The following is an 18,582-nucleotide window of genomic DNA, read 5'->3' on the forward strand; positions in this document are numbered from 1 at the left end:
TAACCCAGTTATATATATTTCATATATTTGTTCAGTTCTTCTAGTTCTGCACTTGTGTGTCTCGGCCGTGTGTAATGTCACGGTTGTTGGTGTTTTTTTTAAGGCAGCTCTATGCCGTTGCTTGGGGTGGAAGGTGCTTTGTTACGCTTTTTTGTCTTGTTCCCTGTGGCTATTCAGATCTTAACTTCTTACTTGCAACATTGTCTTTCCCCTTCTCTTTCCTCCCTGCCTTTGGCTGGAGCTGACATCCCAGCAGGAATGTCAAGCAGGGCTTTCCAGTCTGGTAATACTGTATATAGGGAAACCCTGAAACACTTTGTACTGAATTTCCAGGCTTGCTTTCTTAGTAGGGAAGTTACTGCCCAGGTGGTAAAAAGGACAGAGAGGGCAGAGTGATGTAAAGGAGTCTGCTGCAGAGCCGAGAATGAGAGGCCTTCTCACCCCTAGCTGTTTAAGCAGAACTCCAGTGTTATATGCGGCTCTTGATGTAGTGATAGCGCGTCGCACATCCGCTTGTAAATTACTTTTTTTTGAGAATGCTTGTTCCCTTTCAGAGACTGTAATGACTTCAGTGGTGACACAAAGTCATGGCAGTCTAGGAAAACGTGAAGTTCTCTTGTTTGGAAAGGCGTTCCTGTTGTCAGGTTCTCACAGGTGTTATTTCCACCCCCTCAGCCCTTCTCCCCCAGCCTGTAGACTTGTCTGGGTGTGATTTGAAGGCTGTTCACCTGGCAGTTTGGTTACAGCAGAAGCAATTCAGGAGTCTGGTATAGTGGTGGTTGTACAACTTCAGATGTGCTCTGCAACGTGTGGTCAGGAAGTCGGAGGGGGCTGACTGCCAGGGCTGGCCGCGCAGCAGGCTGAGATGCCAGACAGTGTGGTACCCACCTTTCTGGAGGGTGCTGTATGGTGATACTAACCTGGGGTGAGTTTGTGCAAACGGATCCATGCTCCCGGTTGCTGGTTCAGAATGGTACCTGCCCTCCAGCCAGACTGAATAGCAGCCTGCAGCTCTCCAGTTATGGTGCTCATGGGTCCCAGCCTCTTCGTGTGCTCACTGGTTTATTCTATGTGATTGTAGCATTGTTCCTTGTATAGTTCTGTTCCTCCAAACTACAGTAACATGTACTGGGTAATCTTGATACCTTTTCTGTTTGCAGCCTTCCATTACTGGCAAGACTTCTCCAGAGAAATTAGCCATCAGAGCGAAGGCTCTGCCTGCCTTCCTGTGTTCCTGACCAGAATCTGCAGCTGCTCTGTTGAAAAACAGGGATGTGTCCTTTTGAAGACCTACCAGAAAAAGTGAAGCCAGCACCGAGGAGGTAGGCTTGCTGTTTAACTTGCTTTGGTGTGCTGAGTAAATCAACAACACACGCTGAACTATATGCGTTCTCTGCTTCCTTCTACACCCAAGGACGCAGCTGGGGCTATGTAATAGTAACGGCTGCTGTTAGGCAGACAGGTCTAACTAGACTTGGCTGTACGTTCATGCTGTCTCTGGAGTTTGCTAATAAAAGTGAGAGTCCAAATTGTCCGTCCCCAATATAGAGTCTGTAGTTGTAATTACTGAATACCTGAATGGTAAAAGCATCCTAACCAGAGTCTCCCTGTCTGCTGTCTCCTTTGGAGCACCTTTGCTCTGTCCAAAGCTCTTAAGAACTTTCAAGGGAAGATCCTCTAGTGCCATGTGATGGTTTCGCAACATGCGAGTATGTAATGAACTGTTGGGACTTGAAATCAAGAAAGAGCTGAAGCTGACAAGAACAAAACAGGGAGACCTCCCTCTGTGATCTCCGAGGGGAAAAGTTATATCAAAGTAAAATAATAAGAGACTGCAAGAAAAAGATAATCAAATTGCATTGGCTTCCTGAGGACAGATCAAATTAACTCAGGGCCTGCAGTTTGGACAAAGCTAAAACTTCAGAAGCGAACTGGCGTTATCTCCTTATGAGTTTGTTGGTTTTTTTTTTTAACCGGAGGGGAAAAGAAACTGAACTGAGCAGTTGTAGCAGAAGCCCCAGTGAGTGCTGCGCTCTCCAGACACAACTGAATGGTTCTTGTGCTTTGCTGCATGGCTCGTAACTTCTTCAAAAAGATGTTGGTGCATCTATGGGTTAAGTAGTAACTGTTATCTGGTTTATAAAAAGTGATTACGGAGATGTCTGCAAACTTTCAGCTAAGTCATCAAAATCATATCTGGAAGGCACTCTGGGTTTATAACTGCCAGGGAGAGGGACCAGAGCCAAAACTGGGACAGGTGTAGTTCGACCATGTTGTTTGATTCTCTTAATTTCTCTTTTGCTCTCATGGAAAAAGAATAGATAAATGAATTGGCCTCCAGTGCCCCAGATTTCCTAGTAGCTCTTGTGAAATTCTCTTACCGCTTGGCATGCGTTGTAATGTGAAATAACACACAGCAACGGATGAGATACTTTGCATGGTCAAGGTAACCTATTCAGGTGTCAGGAGGGCTAACAGCTAGGTTTGCTGCAGTTTTGCAAATGATGACACCCTCTGAGCATTCAAGAGGATTTTCCTTCTTTGGATACCAAAGTAAATTGTATGTATTTTTTTAAGAGAGAAGTAGATGGACACTTGAGAGATTCTTTCTGTCCTGAGGGGGCGGAATCCTTTTCTGGACATGCTGGTTTTCCTTTCAGATGTCCTTTGGAAAGCAAGGCATGTTATTTTGGAAGCATTTGCTGGAGGAATGGAGCACACACCCCTCCCCAAAACAAAGTAAGGTTACTTAAATGAAGTAATCCACCAGGTTTCTTCCATGGCAGTCCGCTTTCATGAACCCATGCTCTACTTCTTCATAACCGCAAAGCTATGAAGAGGTATGCCTGCACATGCTGCATGTGGGGAATTCTCTCACAGTTGGGCACTCCTGTGCAGTCAGCAGGTGGAGAAATAACCACCCAGCTGTTGATTTCTCCTTATCTCTTTGCAACACGTACTCCCTTCTGCCTCTCAAAGGGGGAAGAGTTACAGCCTTGGAGTGGAGCTTGAACCTCCACCCTTAATATCTAGTTAAGGGCTCATGTGCCTCACTGCTGATTTCTGTATTTCTGTATGCAAATAATAATGCAAATATGCACTGTAAGAGGCAGGTATTTATTAACTTAAGCTTATGTGATCAAGCTATGGTTTAACAAGTCATTTCAGGAGCAGCAAAACTAACTGATAGTGTATCTCTCCATAGTGGATTTTCTGAAGCATAAAAAAGGTTGTGCTTGTCTGCTTTCCTTTACGGGAGGTGGCAGTGGCATTTCTTTCCTTTTTAGCCAACTAATTGCACATGAAACCTGTACAGGCTCTTTACATCTTTGACAGCTTTGACTCTTCACAAAATGTAATTTATACCAGATGCCATCTCAGAGGTTGAGGTGTGTGCAGTAGTAGGTAGTGAAAGCAACTGAGCACATGTACAAACCCCTAAATATTGTTTCCTCATGGGAAAAAATGGTAAAAAACCCCACTTGGAGAACATTTGTCTGGGTTTGATTTTTTGTGAAGGACTAGGCAGCTTCCTGCATGTCATAAGTTTTGAGTACAGGAGGCATAGATCTGCCTGAAGAGGAACAAAAGGGAAATAATAAAGCATGATGTCCTACTCCTCATAGTACCTGAGTCGTAGTGAGACTTCCCAGCATAGAAGGACCATTGCTGCATGCAGCTCTATAAAAGAGGGTCAGAGGTTTCTCCTGTGTCCTGCCACTTTCTGTAGCTGTGGACCAGGACGCAGCCTGCCCCCACAGCCACACCAGGTTATTGGGACAGGAGGCTGTGTGCCCCGACAGCCTCGCTTACCACCTTTAAAGTGTGGAGTCTGACCTGTTAAAAGACAGTATGTGCTGCTTTAGATCTTTGTGTCACTGATTACTAGCAATGATAACATACCTGTAAAACATCAACCGAAATAAATCCATTTAAAGCAATGCTCTCTGTGTTCCTGTGTCTCCTTAGACCTGCATGTGACCTCAGCTCTGCAGCTTTTGCTGTCACAGAAAGCTGGCAGTGTCCAGTCCACATGTAAGAAGTATGAACTTTGGTTTGTGCCAACTTTTGATTCTCTTTTTTTTCTTTAGTGATACCTATATAATTTTTTATTATCTGTTAATCTAACGAAATTTGAGTTAATTATTTTGAACTCAAGATGGTATGTGATCCATCAGGTGCAGAAAAATATTTGCAGGTACATTTGGCTTTATACCCTTCCAGTTCAATTTTGTTCATATTTGTTCAGTAACAGATTTCTTTACACATTCTGAAAAGTTCAGGGGCAGGAATATTTGGTGAATATCAAATTACCCTCCTCCCACAGCCAATAAATGAAGTGCTTAAATTGTATTTACTCTGTAAATTGGCATTTTGTTTTTCTTAAACAAAAGGAATAAAAGATGCACCACGTTTTACGTCAGAACTAGTATATGGAGAGCAAGTGTTAAGAAGAAAAAGCCATCTGATTAGTCATTGAAATTTCAATTTTTCATAGGCCAATGGAATAGTAAAGGAGAGTTTCTGCTGCTTTTGTCCGCCTCAGCCACCGATGGAGGTGACCAAGGTTTTTCAAAGTGAGTTTGAAAAGCAGCCTCATTAGTTTGAATTGCTATTGCATCTGAAGCTCATACAAATGGTCACAGCCCAGAAGCTATCAGCAGAACACCTTTATAATTTAGGTAATTGGTATTAATGCAGAGGTGGAAAGAGGGACAATACAATATAGCAAAGGCAAATTCATGTTTTGATTTGATAAAGCATCAGTCTAAAGTCGCTTGGAGCCAAGGGAACTATCAAGTGTTTGCAAGCAAAGAAACAAGGACATTTTTACTAGAAAAAGACCGGCGGTGTAGAAGCTACTTAATTCTAAAAGTCTAAAGGAATTTCACCTTTTGCAGTGTCATTAAGTTTTTGCAATAACGTTATTCCTAAAGGTGTAGTGTTGAAAGAAATGACTGCCGTGAACTCTATGTCTGGTGTGATTACAGCCTCTTCAACAAGCAGGTTCTGATGACCTCCTATGGGACAGAGCACAGAGGACCAGGTGCGTCTCGAACAACCTGTAATGAATTCTCATAGCACCTATAACTGCATTTAAGGATTTACTCCTTTTAGGAGACAGAAAACCACCAGATATGCTTGTTATATTTCTGGTTGTAAAACAATTTGAGAAAATAACTGGTAAAAGTCAAGACCAGTGAGATAGAAAGAAAGAGCTGGACCATAAGACCGATCGGACCAAGGTATGTCCAATTGGCATTCCTTCCCTGTCAGTGAATTAACGGTGGATACCTGGGGAGACGAGAAGAGAGCTAGCTGTCAGTGCTCCCCAGTCTCCAGCAATTTGCAACCTGCAATGCCAGCGGTGGCATCTTTGTATTTAATAGCTCCTGAAGGACTCTCCCAAGAATTTATCTTGCTGTCTTTTGACTGTTGGAGGCTTTTTTAGCATGCCATTACTGTAGCCTAGTAGAAAATTCTTTTAAATGGGAGGTGTGTATTGTGTGTCCTGTGTTTGTGAGAAGAACATCTGAGCTGGCCTGAGTAGCAGCCTTTCTCATTAATGTAGGCGGGATGCTAGCGTGTGGTTTTAAGCATTTGTTGTGTACTTGCAAGGAAGATAATTTGACTGGGGCAGTGTGAAATAGCGTGGCTGACTGCATGTGGCTACAAGGCAGGAAATACGGGCTACAGTAGATGCTGACTTGCAAAGTTAGCTTGGATGAATCATTTTTCTCTCTGGCTGTTTACCTTTCTGCTGATTTTTCTACTCGGATTGGATAAGAACATTACCCTGGCCTGCCTACAGTCAGCTTTTCCCCTGTTTTCTCTTGTGCTTAAGGAGTGCGTTGTGGCATCTGGATTATAAACACGGCAGGGGAATGTTTTAAATCCCCCAAATGGGGATTTGCAACATAAGTCTTGTGGAAACATTCCTACTGAAATTGGGTTATATCAACCTCCGCAAAGCGTGGACTTGCATTGTGGACATTGCTCGTTCGCTAGTTCAAGTCAACCATTTGGTTACTGGCAAGAAATTCAGGAACTTTCTGTACCCCCTCCCCTCACTTCCAGGGTGACAATTACCCCTTGATAAGTGTTGCCGCAGCCTGTGAATCCCTTTGTTTGTTCTGGAGTGATTAAAATAAAATGGACGTGGGATTTTAGGTGGCCCAGAAGTCATGCAAGAGGATTTCAGCTAGAAGGTTGAAATTGCTATAGCAGGATGGGTAAAGACAGGGGTTCTCTGTGTGGAGATTCCCATGAGGAGACTGGGAGCAGAGCCTGCAGAAACGTGTCATGAAGAAAGAATAAGTTAATATGTACAGGGAAGAAAAGGGATATCTGACAAATAATTTATTAACATCCACGGAGATCTGAGAGAGGCCAGCACTCTGAGCACTGCAAATGGGGAGTTTGTCCCTGGTGGGCAAAGGGCCATCCCTGTTCAGGAAAAGTTAGCTAACGTGGGATGGAGTTGCCTTTGGATGTAACTCGAGGGGCTGGGTGGTAGAGGGTGTCGCAAGTTACAGAAAGGTCTTGCATCTGAGGATACAGCCTCTGATCTCAACCTTTGAGCTCGGCTGTGTTGGGGTGGGGGAAGCGTTCAGCAGATGGCTTTAAAAGCTGAGCAGGTTGCTGCCAGAGGAGCCAGCAACTGAAGTGCCACAGAGAGGGGGGCGCGAGCGGTACCCCCCTCTGCCGAGGAAAGCGCAGTCCCAACGAATGGCGGTTAGTGAGCTGGTGTATCTGGTGCGTGAGGGCTTGCTTGGGTTGGGGGAAACTTGGCACCGGGGAGTCCCTGGATCAATGGGTGAAGCTGCGTTAGACTTGGTTTTGGTTTGTCGTGGTGCTCTCATTTAACAGCAACAACAAAAACCCCCAAACCAACAAAATGAATGTATAATTGTATAGTCCAAGAATAGACCCTAGCTGATTTGGCTTACGGAATGGAGGACTGTAATTGTATACATTGGTTCCAAAAGACAAAAGCTCAATATATTAAGAAAAGATGTTGGTAATATCAACTGGATTAATATGTAAGGGTCTTGATTGTGCAAGAGACCTGGAATTTCTTTATTTTGATGCTGTTGATAGCCTTAGGCACTTCCCTAAAGACAAGGGAAGAATAGTGGATAAAGAACATTCAGATGTCACCAACAAATAACTAACCCTAAAAAAGAAATAAAGCAGGAAGCCTATAGGGAATGGTGGATGGAGAAATGGGAAGCGCAGACATGTGTAACTTCACAAAAAAGAAATAGAGGTAAAATGATAGAGCCTGTGAACTTGAGTCACACCATGGCTATACAAAGGCAGCTCTCATGATTTTCCTCTGCTACAATAAAAGGAGAATAAAGAGGTGGGGGTTTTGATGCTCTCTGAGTAAAGCAAAGATAAAACCTGTCAAGGATGGTGTGAGATGGGATGATCTCAAAGAGCTGACAAATGAAATTTCATGCACGATGCAAGTGGAGATCAGCAAATGAAATATGATGTCTTTGTTCATTTAAATATGACCTGGAAAATTATAGGTCTGTAATTTTACTTTGGTGATGTGACAGGGCCTGAACAATATTGAGGGGAAAAAGCAAATGTGGTCCTGGAGGTAAATGGGCATTGACATAAAACATGGGCTTCCCAGAGGACATCAAACGGTTTAGAGAACGGTTATTAAAAAGGAAAATCAAAATGTAAAAGATTTCCTTGGAGTGGCTATTGGAGAAGGAGCTGCTGTGATGCCATGTGGAAATTAAGAACAAACCTGTAGAGGATGGGGGGGCTGGTGCAGAGAAACTTTCAGGTGACAAAGACCTGGCTAAGAGGGTGGTAATGGAAGGGGCAGTGCCCCATGAGAGTGGTCCTGAGCCCTCCTGGGTGCTGATGTCCGCACAAACCATGGGGGCACCACAGGAGAAATGAGGGCAGGGTGTGAGTTTCTGTTCCCATGTCTGTTCATTGCTCAGGCTGTTAAACTTTGTTAAAATAAGCCTTAAAGTTCTGTTCCTCAAGTCAGCCTCTGAAAGCCTTGTTTTACAGTCAGGGAAGTAAGAGTCAACTGATGTGATTTTTATTTTTTAGTGTGCACTACATTTTCATATAACTTCAGTTCCTCTCTTTGGTTTTCTGTATTATGGAAGAATTTGCCTTGATATAGAAAAGCTGGACAATGAAGCTGATAACCATAATCTGATTTTATGCTAATGTCTTCTCAATAAATCTCCCATTAAACAGAAAATGAAATTAAATGAACAAATATATTCTTCATGTGAGACTTTTAAAGGTGGTGTACAATTAGTCACAGTTTTACAAGCAGGATGAATTGGTGGCCATAAAAAATAACCTTTTCTTATGCTCTGAAAATATATTTCAAATTCAGGCTCAACCTTTTTAACGGACTGCCAAAAGAGATTTGGATTTGAGGGGCCTGAGAATTTTTACATATCCTAAAATTTGGTAGATTGTGAATACCAAACATAATGTTAAATAAGGAAATGTCCTCACTACGCTCATCCCTTAATCAATTTTATTTTGCCTAATTTTGGAACCACTAGGATATGTCAATATGTTTGGGAGATTGGTATCTATTTGAATGGCCTAAATTGGGTAGAATAACCATAAATGAAAGAAACAGTGCAATCAAATGTGTATTTGATAAGTAATAAAACTCTTCAACAGCTTGTCAACAGACAGTCATTCCAACATCACCACTCTTCCACTCTTACTTATTAGCTTGAGTTTCCTTTTAAAATCCCACCCTACAGTAATGAAGTATAGTTAATGTATTTCTAAAAGACAATTCTTTTTTTTGATGGAAAAACTCGGATGATGGGGGATAATAGATTCAGCATCAGAATAACCTGTTCCATACATTCTGGATGCCTGTAACAGAAAAATAACATTCCATGAATTTTTATCAGGCGATTTTATTACTTAATATCAGAGCAGGAGAGAGAAACTTTGCTGAAATGATGAAGTAGCATCCCTCATAGTGTAACAGGACATTTTCACCATTCATTATTACTTTGTTGTTGTAAAAGACTTAGTTGTTCTTCTTTTGATATAGCAATGAAATCTCAGAAAACCCTACAACTTGCCACCCTGGATGGAATTCAGGTAGAAAAGACAGTTCTTAAAGACTGGATTGATTAAATATTAGTATTTTGGACTAATGTTTCCTCCAGTTACAATCAGGTTTTGCTCATGTGCTTTAGACAAAGGTCTAGGGCTGTGGGGGGCTTCCCTTATGTTAAGAGTTCAGTAAATATGTGTGCATTTACCAGGCGGCCCTTGGAGCAGCTAAGCGAAGAGTACAGCTGCTCTGGCACACGCAGAGAGCTCTGTCGAGCGTGGGGCAGACAGACACGGGTTGCTGTACCTGCCGTGTCCGTGCACACCAGATAGCGTGCTGGCCGGAGCATAGACGACTCTTGCGGCTGCACACCTCCTGTTCCAGACGTGCACGTGGCACGAGCAGCAGTCATGACTGCTTGGACTGGTCTGCACAGATGTACCTGTGATAATCCCAGACAAGCGAGGGAATAGACGGGCTTTAATTTAAAGGCTAATTAGGTGAAAAGCTTTCTTCCACCATGCCTTCCTCTCACTTGCCAGTGAAGGTCCTGGGCTGTCAGTGGCAATGAGTCCTGACATGGGTCTCGGTGGAGCGAAGCCTGCAGCCACACGTGCCGTCAGACTGGTCCTGACCACAAGCCCTCGCCCACAGCGCTGGCAGTGGATGCCAAGGGATGGGACTGAGGATGAGGCTGACGTGTGGTGGCCTTTCTCCAGCGTAACCTCTTGCCCTTTGAGGGCCTCCAGAACCAGCAGAGATGTCCGAGTATGGGTTTACATAAATTTCCTTAAATATAGTGTAAGTGGAGCTGAACAGTCTCGATTGCTTGCAAAAAAGACAGTGAAGAAAGGTTATGAGAGGAAAAAAAGCAACAATTATCTCTTGGGGCAGGGGTAGAAAACTTTCAGTGAAGGTCTGATGAAAAGTATTTTGCAAAGGGATTCCTAACTCATCCCTGCATTTCCTGATGTATCAGGAAATTTCATCCAAAAGCAATGCAGTATTCTTTTTGGTTTGGGCTGTTTTCTCTTCCACAACCTTCAGCTGCCACTAAAATGATGGGCAGTGTGGACACGGGTAACATGAGGAAGGTAGGCTCTCTTTTCCCGTGGTCCTTGTTAAGGAGAGAGGAAAAAATACAGCTTTACCTAGGTGAAGTAAAGGCTAAAAGGGATATGGTTGCTCTCAGTAAAACCAACAGGGGATAACACCAGGGAAGAGAAGAAAGCCTTTGAGCTGTATAGCACCATCAGCACAGAACAATTATAAAATAGAAGTGGATAAACTTGAGTTAGATGGCATGCTGCTAGCGAGGAGATGTGGGAGGCTCTGGGACAGCATCTTCACGAGAGGAGCAGGGAATAAAGGCTTGCAGCAGTTAGAGTTTACGAAGCGGATCTCGTTACATTTATATGGTGTTCTTGAACTGTCTTTCAGCTCCTTGTCTTAAGGCTGTGCGTTCAATTTGCAGTCTGGGGGTGCCCCAGCGTGCTGCTGAGGTTGGAGAGGAGATAACACGTCTGTTTACTGCGCGTGCAACAGTTGTCCAGGCATAGGGGCAGCTTGAAGCCTGTAGTGTAAGGGCCCCCACGCTGGTGTTACCACTTAACATCTGTAAAAGTAGATGAAAGAAGGCATGAATTCAGGAGTATGTCTATAGGCACATCACGAGCTTTTTTTTTTTTTTTTCCCCCTTATGGTTCCAGTAGCATCCTCCTCCTTACACTATGAATCCAAACTACAGCTCTCAAGAGGCAATGGACTCTTCAAGAGATGCAAATTACACTGCACTTTTCCTAAGGTGTTTTTTTTTGGTTCCGCCCCCCCCCCCCCCCCCCCCCCCCGCCTCGAGATACTCAAAGGTCCCTCTCTCCCCAGCTAGCTGACAGCTGCCTCTAAGGTTCAGCAGAATGTGTCCAGCTGATATCTGTGCCTGCTCCTTCCCATTAGCTCTGACGATGCCCTTTCCTATCAGCTTAACTTCCTTCTGAGTATGCACTTTATAAAGGCAATAAACCACCTTTTATCTGCAAAGATGCACCTACCAGGCACCCTTCCCTGTGGGACCTACACCTTTCCCCTCTGGTTTAATGCCTTGACCTTGACAGGAGGCTTGTGGGTTAACTCTGGAGAGGCACGGTATGAGTTGTACTATTTTTTCTTTTTACCCTCATTTTATTTTAATAGCCAGGGAAAATGGGAAGAATGCAAATGAGTGAATGCCCTCTTTGATCCGTGTTGCTCCTGAGTATAATCTCCTAACCTGGCAGGCACTAGGCACAAGTGGAATTGCTGCCCCTGAGTAGAAAAAGACTTCAGCCACTTTGCAAGCTGTTGCTTGCAGTTTGCTTCTTGTCTTGAGGGACGCGAGTGACCAAGAGATCCCCGTCCCCCTGCAGAACAGAGGAGCTGGACACGCTGTGGGGCCGCTTGCCCCACAAGGGTAGTTATTCTTTTAAACAGGGATAATCTGAAATCGTAAGGTTTTCCAGCTGCGTCTGAAAAATACACAATGAAACATTTACCCTAAAAATGGTATGGCTGCAGCAGATGGTTCTCTTCAGGGGGCCTGCGACAGGAGCAACCTCCCGAAGCCATCCTGAGGTGAGACCCCGGAGCTACCGGCTGGGTGTGGGAGAATAGAGAAAATGGAAGCAGTAACTTCGGCTGTGAATGAAGTTTGCCCCTGAACACAAAGCCGTGCCAGTATTTTGAGGGTATGTATTTAAAATATAGGGGGAAGGGCCAGACTGGATTCTTGGAGAGGGCAGGGTCACTTTGGTTGTGTTTAGATGGGACAACAGGACTGTTAATGGCCAGCAAAAGATCAAGGCTTGAAGAGTGGGTGATCCTCTGTACCTCTGTTATTTTACTATGCTTTAAAATAATGCCTAATTACATGATACACATATTCTGTAAAAAAACATGTATCCGTTGCTCTGCAGGACACCGCAAAGTGGATTTTCTGTGAAATCCAGGTTGACCATGTCTCCTCCAGTCCCTTCAGACCTGGGCTACGTGCCCCCTGACGGCGGATGGGGGTGGGCAGTGGTGTTTGGAGCTTCCATCTCAGTTGGCTTTGCATATACCTTTCCGAAAGCTTTCACAATCTACTTTAAAGAGCTCCAGGCTGTTTACAGCATCTCCTACAGCCAGATTGCCTGGATAACATCCATCATGTGTGCTACCACCTACGGAGGAGGTAAGTGAAGCAAGACAGTGGTTTTCTTTGGAAAAAAGCAGGTTGGATCTCTACATCAAAAGGGGAGGGGAAAATGTATTTCTTTGAGAAAGTTCTTGGAAAGCTCTAACTGCAAGTTAGGCTTTCTGTTTTCTGATGACGTACATTGGCAAAACAGAAAACAAATACTGCTGAGTAATTTCTCGATAACATATGATGTCATCAATTCTTGTCATTTCATCAGAAGTCCTGCTGTGTGGGGGTGGAGGCTTGGCCATGGTGTAATCATCTGAGTCTTGGACAGTTGTTTCAGCATATTTAGTATTATGTCTTTTGTTCTGTTTCTATTCTTGCCGTTCTTTTGGAAACAAAAAATATATTATTTGCACTCATGATTGTAGCGAAGATGCTGGAAACTCAAAACCTGAGTCTGGCTGATGAACAGCCATGGCATACATGCACGTATATCTTGAGATAGTGTGTAAATCTGTTCTTCCCTAATCCTGTTGCTAAAATTTTGCTGCACGTAATTTATTAATGGATGATGTTTTAGACTTCTCTCTGCAGACGCTTTCTGAAAGAACAAATGTGTCCACCAGTTACTTCAAGTTAAAACGATCATTGGGTACTGGCACGTTGGCTGCAAAAGTCACGGTTGTGCAAAGGTTGTGGGAAGGTGTTGCTTGTCCTCATAACAAAATCATCAAGTGGATATTCTCAGAGGGATGTTTGCCTCAGATACTGATGCCAGGTGTCAGTCTGCCACTTTGATCTGAGCAGCTGGTGTGTATCTTGCTGTTAATGGTTAGTAGAGGACCATTTTGCTTTTAGGTTGCTGCTGCCTGTGAGGTGCGGCTGCTGGAGGTTACTGCGGGGCTCTGAGTTCTTAGTTTGTTTTGCAAGGGTGAGAGGTAGAAGGATTGAAACTTAAGAACACAAGAATAGCCACGCTGACTCACACCTGCCCAAACCTGTATTCTTCCTCAAAGAAGGTCACGAATATACACTTTGGGAAAGACAATTACAAAGAAGTTGGGGATGGAGGGATCCTCTCGGTACCCCATTGCCTTCAAGACAGTGCAGTTTGGGGGCTTCCTGGGTCACGCACACTCATCTCATGTACTTTAGCAACTGGTTTTACATGATAACAAAAAAAAAGAGCTGTTTTTTCATCCAATATGGGATGGAGGTATTAAGGTGAAAGGAGAAAATTTCTGTAAGGCTCACCTGGCATTCAGGACAGTGATACATTGCCCTGAGCAATGCCTGTGACTCTGTGGGCAACCTGTGTCTTTACTCTTTTGATAGCTCATGCCTCACGCTATTGAGCATGCGACGCCCAAGATGACTGTGTGCCTTGCAAAGCTGGCACAGGAGCAAGTGCCTTTCTACTTACCAATTCAAATCCAGCCCTCGTTAAGGGAGACTGGAGGCTCCTACTGCCGCCAAACCAGCAGCCGGTCTCAGCCCAATCCTGGCAGGCAGGTACCGGTGTTGCTCACCCACCGGGCTGAGGGGCACACTCGGGGTTTGGGATGTCCGTGACCAGAGAGGTGTGAAGGGTGGCTTCCTCCCCTGCTTGCAGAAGGAGCCTTGCCAGGTCTGGCTGGGGCAGCGAGGAGGCTTCGCTGGGCTGGCTGCGCTCTGGTCTCTGCTGCAGATGGACCAAAAGGTTCACCTCCAGGGTTATTAAATCTGCTGAGCACCCATTTCCCCTTGAAACAATGAATGTGTATCCTCTGGCCGCTGTTTGGGTCTGGTGGTTTGATGTCAGGAGCTGAGAAGGGCTGACGGAGTCTGAGCGAGAGACCGAAGAGGGGTTCAGGCTGCAGTGCTGTTAGACTCATTTTCCCAGGTAGTGGCTGTCCAGGGCCTCTGAAAACTGGGTGTCTGGAACTGAGCACCAAATGTTAGATGTCTCAGACTGGTTGAGATTTCTGGATTTTCATTCCCTGAGGTAGAGCCCTCGACACCCAAAGATACAGAGGTGGCTACAGCAAGGGAACAGCTGTCAGTGATCTTGACGGAGAAAGAAGTCATTACAGTATAAAACTTGGGGGTTTCATTATTGATCTTCCCATCTTTAAATACAGACTTCTATGAAATCTTCTTGCTGCAGAGCTGTCATTATAAACTACAGCCACGTGTGCAAGCGCCTGGCTTTCCCAGATGCCGCATGTAATGACAGGAGGGTGTCAGCATAAGCAGGAAAATATGAGATGCTGTGAAGCAAGATGGCTTTTCCTTTCCAGCATTGCATTTACCTTTACGCAGACTTTGGGCTCAGAACTCAGTGCTGGCAGGGGGGGTCCTGTCCCACCTTTCCTGGTGCTTTCAGACACCTGTGTTCATTGCTGTAAGAGCAACTTTCCTTCCTGGGGGTCTGTCCTGTGGGCTGGTAGCTGTTGCTCTTCACCTCATTCTGTTTTTAGATCACTATAGCATCTGGGTTAAAAAAACCCCAACAACCAAACAACAAAACCCTATGAAAGAAATAAATCGCAAAAAGAGTCTTAGGAAGAATCCCTATGTAATGATTATAGACTCTTCTATAATTAAGGAAGATCAATTATGTCCTCTGTTCTTGTGAATGATTCATAATTCTAAACATTTCCCTGTCATGTTCTCATCTTTCAGTTGTTGTTTCCAGTAAATGGTGTTGACATCTCCATAGATCTGAAAGCAGCAGCATGCTAATAGTAATAGAAAGGAGAATGGCAATAATAACAGATTTAGGAGTTTCATCTCGGGGAATAAATATCTTTGAGTGCATAAGTAATTGAATACTCAGTTTGATCTTCCTTTCAGCTACACCAGCGTAAGTCTAAGGCAATTCTGTAGCAGCCAGTGAAGCTGCACGCTGTGTTTGAGGGAGGGGGAAAGCACCAGCAAAACCTGCCCAGAATGGTTGAGGGCCTGCAGGGGCTCTCTTCCGAGAGAATTACACCTTTAAACCTCAACTTTAGTTTTACGATGTTCAGAAATGCTACAGCTAATTGTATACAAAGTTGTCATTCAGGACAGCATGTGTTTCTGTGCACTAGAGTAATTAACATAAAAAAAAGTTTCAACAAACATTGAATCTTGTTTCTGGGTGAAACTTGGCTGTGCTGAAGTCAGCAGGCACCTTGCCATCATCTTTGTTGGAGCCAGGATTTCATCTTTCAGCTGCAAAGTCTGGTCTGCTGATCTATAGTGCTGGTGGCAGATTTCAGCCCCAAGAGTGGCATTTAGGAAAAGGGGCTGAGAACTGAATGAAACTTTAGAAATTAATTCTGTGCCTGTAAACACTGGGATTCACAAAGTTCTCCAGGAGTGTTAAGTGATGGAGTGCCCTATAAACAAGACCTGCATCTTTGAAGCCTGTCTTATGAGGAGTCGTTTCTGTGGCACTTAGGGGGCTTTTGGGAAGGTCAGTCTGTAAACCCGGGATTACAGCAAGCTTGAGCAAATACTACACTTGGACCAAAAGTCTCCTCTTTTGATCTTGTGGGGTAACATGGATGTACAGCGTCAAAAGTTCAACAAGCTCCTAAAGAACAATCTGTGTAAGACCTTGAAAGTTAATACTAAAGCATCGTGCTTGATCTGCTGGACAACGGTCAGCCAGAATGGCAAAGCAACACGGAAAATGCAGGCACAGGAGCCCGGCCGAGTTTACCTACAGTAACACTGTGTATTGCATCACCTTGTGTTAAGGGCACAGACTGAGCAGCCTCGAGTGATGTTACACACAGCTATCCACACCGTGTGATGCAGGAGCTAATCTCTTCCCATGTTTGATTCTGTTCCTTGTTTCCGTGTCATGGCATTTAAGTGAATTTGGAAGGTGATGAAGGAGCTTGCTGGGTTTCCTCCACCCCGCGAAGGGGAGCTGGTTGCACTCAGAGCAGCTGCAGACTGGATCCTGCACTCCTGCTTCTCACCCGCTGTTTTGCAGTGTCCAGCAGCCACACTGGTGACAAGCTTCTGCTCGGTGCACCCTTGTTCTTGCAGCAGACCAAAGGTGCCCTACATATGTGCAGCAAACAGCAGTATCTGTTGATACTGATGTTGATACTGAATGCTACAGTCCTAGAGGAAGATTTCTTGGGGGAGCTCACGTCGAGAGCAGAAGCCTCCATGGAGTGATGATCGCTTGTCACAACAGTTCATTTGATGGGGGAAAAAACCCCCAACAAACAACAAAGCCCCAGCTGCCTCCTTATGACAGTTTTCTGTAGCTTGAATTGCCTGTCCCTCTAATACCTTAAAACTTGGGTGAGGTGGGGTTAATATTTTTTGGAAAATACCTGTGTTATATAAAGGCTCAGGGTACTATGATCTGCAAACAACAGTGTCCCAGAGAGTACCTGCACACCCGTGTGACGTCCTTCTGTTCCCAAGCCACTGACCCTCAATTCAGGCTCAGCCAACATTGTGCAGTTCCAGCTTTCTGCTGTTCTGGAGTGGGAATTGCTCTTCATTGTAGACTTGTAACATCTCTCCTCTTTCAAACATCAGGAGGGTTTAATGAGATCTAAAGCTCTCCACCTTGTTGCAGAGTTATTCAGGCAGCCCTGAGGCAGGTCATCCTTTTCCTGGCCTGTCGGCAGCTACTTGAGAGTTTATTTGTGGCAGGACAGCCTTGGAGATGGGCTGGAGACAGCAGTGGTCTTGTGGGCCAGCTGTGTCACAACTGCTTATGGCCATGCCTTGGAGAGGGTGCTTGTGGAGGGCCTCGATGTGTTTGGACCCTGCAGTCACGAATCATTGGGTTAGTTTTGATAGTCTAAGCTGTAGATCTTTTCTAACCTGGTTCCTTTTCCCTGAAGTGAGTAAGGAAACTCTCACAAAAATGTTTCCAGCAGCAGCCACAGGAGACCCATGGGCTCAGTGGAGGTGAGCTCAAGCCCACATGCTTGGGTTACAGTGCAAGGCGGGTGCATCCACTACCCAGAAACTCTGTGTTTGTGAGTTGTGACCTTCTGTAGATCAGCTAAATTAACCCAGGGTGAGAAATCTGGTGCAGTAGTTTCATAAGCAAACAGGTGTAAGATATCTAGCAGGCAACATGTGGAGTTTATGTTGGGGTAACTCAAGGGAGGGGCAAACACTGCCCTTGCAAACAACTCTGAAGGTTTAGGTGGATTCTGCCTTTCTAGTACGTTATCATCATATCACATCTTCTTAAGCGAAGGGATGCACAGGAGCACATGAAAATAATCATTTTAGGTAAAACTGAGATTACGCAGTGACTAAATAAGTTGGCTGAATGTGGCAGAAGATGCTCTGGGGTGGAGGAAGCTGCTGACTTGGTTACTGGTGCAACCAAGTACCCCTGGTAGGATCAGCTGCTCTGTGAGAGCACTGGGGACCTGCGAAGTGGTACCTGTGTGGCACAGTTCGTGTCTACCGGGACTTCCCATCCTTGATAGGGCAGAGACATAGGTAACTTTTTTTGTGTGTGTGTGCTTTTGCTTCAAAATAAGACAAGCACGTAAGGCAAACTGGAATAAGATGGGCTATAGTGCTGATTTTACTTTGACAACACTGAAGTGCCTTTGTTCATGACAGGTTTACCTTGAGCAAAAATGTATGAACTTGTTATCCTGCGGTAAAACCTCACAGCAAGGAAAGCCAGGCTTGAGCCTGGGAGTGGAGAGCCACAGGGTGGGAAGGCAGAGGTTTCCCTTTGCACACAGTGTCCACCAGTAAAGCGTCCCCTTTGCTTTCGGTACAAATGAAAGAGTGACCTGCTCTGCTCTGGTTAATGTGTAATTACATCTTCAACACAACCTTCTGACCCAGCTGTTTGTTTGCCTCTGTGTGTGTGTGCACAATCTGAAATGCCACCAGGCTCTGCATTCAGCAGCGTTTGGAAAAAAACACAGCATTTATCCTAATTTTCCATTGTTCAGGGCTTGGCATAGCCAGACTTCTGCTATAAAAGTTAATAGCTGAATTCTTGATGCATCTTTGAGTACTTCAACGGTGTTGTTTTTCCCTTTCTATGGAGTTATTTTCCAAATATAACAGAGAAAGATCCTACTGGGATTAAAATGTAAATGAGACAAAGATACAATAGCAAAGGAATAATTTGTTTTAATTCCCCAGTTAAAACATTCCAGTTATTAGATTTAGATTAATTGTAGCCATCTTTTTACCAACACAAATGTTTTGGTTTGGGCTGCTGATTAAATTCCTGCAACAAGGGAAAACAGAAGTGATGTCACTGCTCGGTTTCTTTTATCATCTCCAGGAAACCAGCACATCCAGCAGCGATGCTTCATGCACCTGGCTGGTTTGACAGCATGGCCGCAGGGCTGGAGCCATCTAAGAG

General features: G+C 44.6%; 1 protein-coding gene across 2 annotated transcripts in view; it reads left to right on the top strand.

Annotated features, from left to right (window-relative positions):
- The first annotated feature begins 31 nt into the window (after window positions 1-31).
- Window positions 32-18,582, top strand: part of LOC308062065 (monocarboxylate transporter 2-like) — a 57,676-nt gene continuing 39,125 nt past the window's right edge. The window contains exons 1-2 of one of the 2 annotated variants that reach the window (XM_080382988.1): window positions 32-11,796; window positions 12,025-12,281. In XM_080382988.1, coding sequence (XP_080239114.1) covers window positions 12,065-12,281 — 217 coding nt within the window. In that variant the 5' untranslated portion in view covers window positions 32-11,796; window positions 12,025-12,064. Of the gene's footprint in view, window positions 12,282-18,582 lie in introns of both variants that reach the window. The other variant, XM_080382987.1, reaches the window with a different exon arrangement.

The sequence above is a fragment of the Falco punctatus genome, assembly GCF_963210335.1.
Source record: "Falco punctatus genome assembly, chromosome: 4".
NCBI classification, from domain to species: domain Eukaryota; kingdom Metazoa; phylum Chordata; class Aves; order Falconiformes; family Falconidae; genus Falco; species Falco punctatus.